Source organism: Zootoca vivipara, chromosome 16, assembly GCF_963506605.1.
Source record: "Zootoca vivipara chromosome 16, rZooViv1.1, whole genome shotgun sequence".
NCBI lineage: Eukaryota > Metazoa > Chordata > Lepidosauria > Squamata > Lacertidae > Zootoca > Zootoca vivipara.
This window is the reverse complement of record NC_083291.1, coordinates 18,845,500-18,851,075: the sequence shown is the minus strand read 5'-3', so window position 1 is coordinate 18,851,075 and position 5,576 is coordinate 18,845,500. Positions and strand designations below refer to the sequence as shown.

At 43.8% G+C, this 5,576-nt stretch overlaps 1 protein-coding gene across 2 annotated transcripts in view; it reads left to right on the top strand.

The window, feature by feature from the left end:
* Positions 1-77: 77 nt before the first annotated feature.
* Positions 78-5,576, top strand: part of HOOK3 (hook microtubule tethering protein 3) — a 63,393-nt gene continuing 57,894 nt past the window's right edge. Inside the window, exon 1 of one of the 2 annotated variants that reach the window (XM_035097011.2) lies at positions 78-401. In XM_035097011.2, the coding sequence (XP_034952902.1) occupies positions 345-401 (57 nt within the window). In that variant the 5' untranslated portion in view covers positions 78-344. The other variant, XM_060269043.1, reaches the window with a different exon arrangement.

Genomic DNA, 5,576 nt, shown 5'->3' with positions numbered 1-5,576 from the left:
GCGCCTCAGCCAACCCGAGCGCTGCTCCTCCCTCGCGGCGTGACTGAGGGAAGGAGGGCCTAGTGGGCCGGCGGGCGCCTGCGCCTTGTCGGCGGCCGGTGTGCCAGCGGAGCGGGCGGATCCCCCACGACGGGGCCCGGGTGACGTGTCTGCGCTACAGAGCACAGCAGCCCGGCCCGGCTGTGCCGGCCTGGGTTGAGGGGAAGAGAGAAGAAAAGAGGAGGTGGCGGAAAGGGAGCGGCGGAAAGCGGGCCGGCGCCTCTCGAAGACTCTACCTTGCGAGGCCCAGGCGGCGGCGGCGGCAGCTCCTCGGCTGTAAGAAAAAGCCCCGCCCGGCCTGCACCATGTTCAATGTGGAGAGCCTGGAGCGGGCCGAGCTCGGGGAGAGCTTGCTCACCTGGGTGAGTGACCGAGGCTTTGTGGGGGGTGGGAAAGGTGCTGTTCCCCGGGAGCTTTTGCCCCCTGGGCCTGTGCTTTCTCATCTTCCATCCCTTTCCCGGTTTGGTGCCTGGGCGGCTTCCTTCTGTCTCTAACTCGAGCTCCCAGTTGGGCCCTGCAATGCCTGGTTTGCTCCTCTCTGTTCCTAGGAGGGGCTCCACACGCTTTGCCTCGCTCACCCCGGTTATGGGCTTCGGCCCCCTAATATGTGTCCAGCCTCATCCTGCTTATTCAGATGCAGGTAACCCTCTGGATTCATCCGGGCTTAACTCCCAACTCACTCTGCGCATATAGTGAGTGGTATGATTCTATATATTTGTTTTCAGATGCAACATTCAGAGCGCGAATGTGGCAAGTAAGTTTCTGCAAAGCATGTATTGGGCAGGTACACAGTCTCAAGGAACCAGCCATTGGTTTCCCTGTGAAGGTCCACCTGGTTTTGTTTTGTTTTTTTTAGTGTGTGAAAAAGCACAGTAGAACACCTCATATCTCCTTTCTTCCCCCCATGGATTGTATCCAGCAAAATTTACTTAGAGTAGACCAGCTGTAATTAATGGATCTAAGCTATTTGATGTCCATTAGTTTCAATAGGTCTGTATGGACTATGACTAATATTGGATGCAGCCCCATCTTTCTTTTCCTTTGAAGGCGTTCATGTCATCAAGCAGAAAGCCATGAGAGGGCTGGGCTTGCTCATTTCGCCATCTCCCTTCACAGCTTTGCTGTAAATGCAGCTTCTGCTTCCCTTTAAATCTCACCAGTCTCTTTTAGTGTTTGTATAAACTTGTGCAAAACTTCGCACTTGTGGTTACCAGCGGGACAGTTTGCACCTAATCATATTTCTTGGAGAGAAACTACTTAAAGGCTACTACCGTGTTTCTCATATTATAAGACATGTCTTATATTTATTTTTTTCTCAAAAATACACACTATGGCTTATTTTCAAGGGATGTCTTATTTTTTTTCCTCCTCCTGCCGCGGCCGGCATTGCTGCTGCGCCTATCACTATGTCTTATTTTCGGGGTATGGCTTATATTCCTTGAATGCTTAAAAATCCTGCTATGGCTTATTTTATGGGTATGTCTTAAAATATGAGAAACAGGGTATTGCTTGGACTCTGCAAGACTCTTGGTTTTTCTCCAACAGACTAACATAGCTCTCTCTCTTGAAGGTGGGGTATTACTTATAATCTTCTAATTTCAGAGAAGTGAGTATTTATCTAGTTGTGGTTTGACATCCAAGCAATTTAGGCATTGGGGAGAAATCTACCCACACATCCTGTTGTAGTGTGCTTTGTCTATCTAAAACCAGTAGGTTGTCTTTGTTCCATTTTAAAGAGACTTCAGGTATTTGGGATTAGAGGAGCATTATTCCCACAAATCTAGAGCTAGGAGTGACGAACACAGAGATACACTGTTGGAGATATTTGGGGTATACCTCCATGTTGTCAAACTTTTCAGTCTTTTGTAGAGCACTATGCAGAGAGAAAATAAAGGCAACCTGCATGGCTAAGAAGCAAATAAGGTAAAGGTAAAGGGATCCCTAAACATTAGGTCCAGTCGTGACCGACCCTGGGGTTGCGTGCTCATCTCGCGTTATTGGCTGAGGGAGCCGGCGTACAGCTTCCAGGTCATGTGGCCAGCATGACAAAGCCGCTTCTGGCAAACCAGAGCAGCACATGGAAACGCCGTTTACCTTCTTGCACTTTGATGTGTTTCGAACTGCTAGGTTGTCAGGAGCTGGGACTGAACAACGGGAGCTCACCCCGTCGTGGGGATTCGAACCGCCAACCTTCTGATCGGCAAGCCCTAGGCTCTGTGGTTTAACCCACAGCGCCACCTGCGTCCCTAAGAAACAAATAGTTGTAGCCAATTTCATGGTTTATTCTGGGGTGAGAAGATATGCCACAGTCTAACCTCTCCAGCTGACATATCTGAGGGGTTAGAATTGCCTCACCAGTCAAGAACATGTGATCTGTTATCCCTAGAACTAAATTACCTTCAGGTTGTCAGCAAAAAGTACATGGATACCAGGGATGTTATACAACTTCAGTAGGACTTTGCTGGGTGAAAATTTGTCTCTTGAACCTATAAATAAACCTTGAACCTATAAATAAATAAATAAACAAATAAATAAACGAATGAATGTATGCAGAGTTTATTGTGCTGTCTTACTGCACTTTGATTTTTAACAGCTACATATTGAATGCGTTATGTTCGGACATAGATAGTTTTGTGGTTGCTGAAAGGGGGCATAAATTGTCTCCAGTGTTGTACTTGCCAACCACATGCTATGTCCATTTCTGTGTTTGTAATGCTGGGTGTCTGGAGGGTGACTTTTGCCAGTGCAGGCTTGATTCTGCTGTATTACTGCAACATCCTGTGATGTTTTCCAGTTAGCAAAGTACAAGTATTGCTCACCATGCTACAGAAGATCACACCAGTGCACTCTTCATAAGACTCCAGCTAGTTCAAGATACTGCTTTCTGTCTAACGAAAGGTTTGAGAATGCATACTCAGATGTTGTGCTAGACTGAAATACCTGTGCTGGCTGCCAATTCATTTCCAGGCCGAGTTCCTGGAAACTAATATTTTTCAAATGAGACCGCTTTTAGTTTCCCCTTATGTAGAGTCCAGATTTAACTTTTTATGTTGCAGTACTACTGTATTTTTCCGTGTATTAGACACCCACATTTATAAGATGACCCCCTATTTTGGGGGGCTCTAAATTAAGAAAGTGGGGGGGTATTGCCCAGAGTTGTTGAGCACTCCTGATTGACACAGTAGCAGCCAATAGACAACTGAGCTTGCCGCAGTCACCAAGAACCCGCCCAATCGCCGCTGAAAATCTCAGGCTCACGGCAAGAACCAATCGCATGGGCAAACTACATGCTACCCATGTATAAGATGACCCCCCCTCCCCAATTTTGAATTGATTTGGGGTGAAAAATGCTCGTCTTATACACGGAAAGTACAGTATATCTCTGGAATGCTGTCCATACATGCTGACTTTCAAAGGGAGCTGGCAACCTTTATTTTCCATGTAATCTTTAATTTGACTGCTTGTTTCATTTTCCTGCTACTGTATTCTGCATTTATGATTTTTCTTTGTTTTAGTTAGCATGCATCTTAAACTTTATGTGTTTGTTCCAAACTTAAGTCATGCTTCAGCTAGACTCAATGAAATCTGTGGGACTTTACATTGGTTATCCACTGTGAATTTGACTAAACCTCTTTTAAAAACATCCAGGTTAGTAGCCATCAGCTACAACTTGGGGTAACGATTTGTATAAATTCATTATGCACACTTTTGTCTGTTCTGAATCTTTCAAAATTCAGCTTTATTGAATTTCCCCAAGTTTTAGTGTTGTAAGAGAGAGGGAGAAACCTTTCATTGTGTGTAAACTCTACAATGTGGAGGGCAGGCTTTCTGTTCCACTGCTTTACATTGAGTCCATAATTGCTGGTACTTTCCCCTCCAACTGGCTGCTTTCTCTAGCGGAGAAGTAATTAATAAGGAAGTGAATACTTATTGCATTCTACATTTTCTGGAAACAGAAATAAATAACGGGCAGTGTTTGCACCAACGTTAACTGGTAGAAAGTCCTTGCATGTTGGAACCTTTAAATGGCTGTGGGATACACATCAGATCCTATTACTGTATTGTTGTTGTTGTTATATTATGAAAATGCACTTCAGAATAAATTATCCTCTTTTCCCTATTTCAGTGGCCATGTTTTCTGCATTTACATTGCAGACAGATGTATCCCATATGTGCATTGTCTTTCTCATTGCCTAAATCAGCATGACCTTTAAGGGAGAGAGAAAAGGGATAAAGCAAGCCCATTCCATTTTCAGTTTAATTCAGATAAGTTTTTAAAATTATAATATATAGTTATGGATGGGTGAGTAGCATAAATTGCAGAAGGGCTATAGCTCAGTGGTAGATACTGTATATTCCTGCGTATAAGACTACTTTTTAACCCAGGAAAATCTTCTCAAAAGTCGGGGGTCGTCTTATACGGCAGGCCGTATTTCTTATACGGCGAGTATATCCCAAACTCTATATTTTAACTGGAAAAGTTGGGGGTCTTATACGCCCAGTCGTCTTATACGCCAGAATATATGGTAATCTGCTTTGCATGTACAGAAGGTCCCAGGTTTGGTCCCCTGGCATCTGCAGGTACAGCTGGGAGAGAACCCTGTTGGTAATCCTGGAGACCCACTTACAGTCAATGTGGACAACACTCAGCTAGATGGACCAGTAGTCTGACTCTGTATAAGAGAGCTTCCTATGTTCCTTCTTATGTCCTAATAGCACTTTAGTTCTTGTCAATGGGAATCATTTGATACATCATGTATGCTGCTTCTGAAATAAGCTTGGGTTTTAGTGAGTCTCTAGGGGAATAATTTTTTTTAGGTGAGAGTCAGCTACCAGGAATGCCTTTGCAATCCTATGTTGGTGTTTAGCTGGTAGGTTTAAGAGGAAGCTCTCTGTTAATTTTGTACATCATACTCGGCACTTCTGAAGGAAGCAGAGACCTAAATCCAGACACACTGGTATGATGTGTTCTTCAAGTCACACAGTTGTTTATAAGCTTGTAAATACCCAGGACTTTATAGTTAGTTCATCTTACAAATTACTACTTTGCTACTACTTTCACAGGTTTTGACGTCACCACAGTGCTTCTTCTTAAACTGACTTGTCATCAGTATGAGAAACATTTATGGGTTGGGTGCATATTTAGTTATTTTTAAGAGTCAACCCAGTGAAATAAATGGCACTTGCGATACTTATTTGTTGCATTTATTATATGCCACTTTTATACCAAGGCACCTGAGGTGGTATACAGTTTTAAAATACCGAAAGAATAAATGGTATAAAATGTAGAGCAAGAGAGTCCTCTAAGGCCAAGTGGTGGTCTCTTCAGATGACTCAAGGACTCTTACCTGGGCTCTTTCTCTTCTGCCTTTCCTCAGTTCTCTCAAGACTTAAGTAGCTCCAGGGAAGATGGAGTGAGGGGCTGCCCCAAAACATCAATTAAAGTTAATTTGCATTCATAAGTCTGGATCCAACCCTATGTAGAAAACTCTCTTGGTTGCTTTTATTGAATAGAACAAAAGCATTTTAAAATAAAG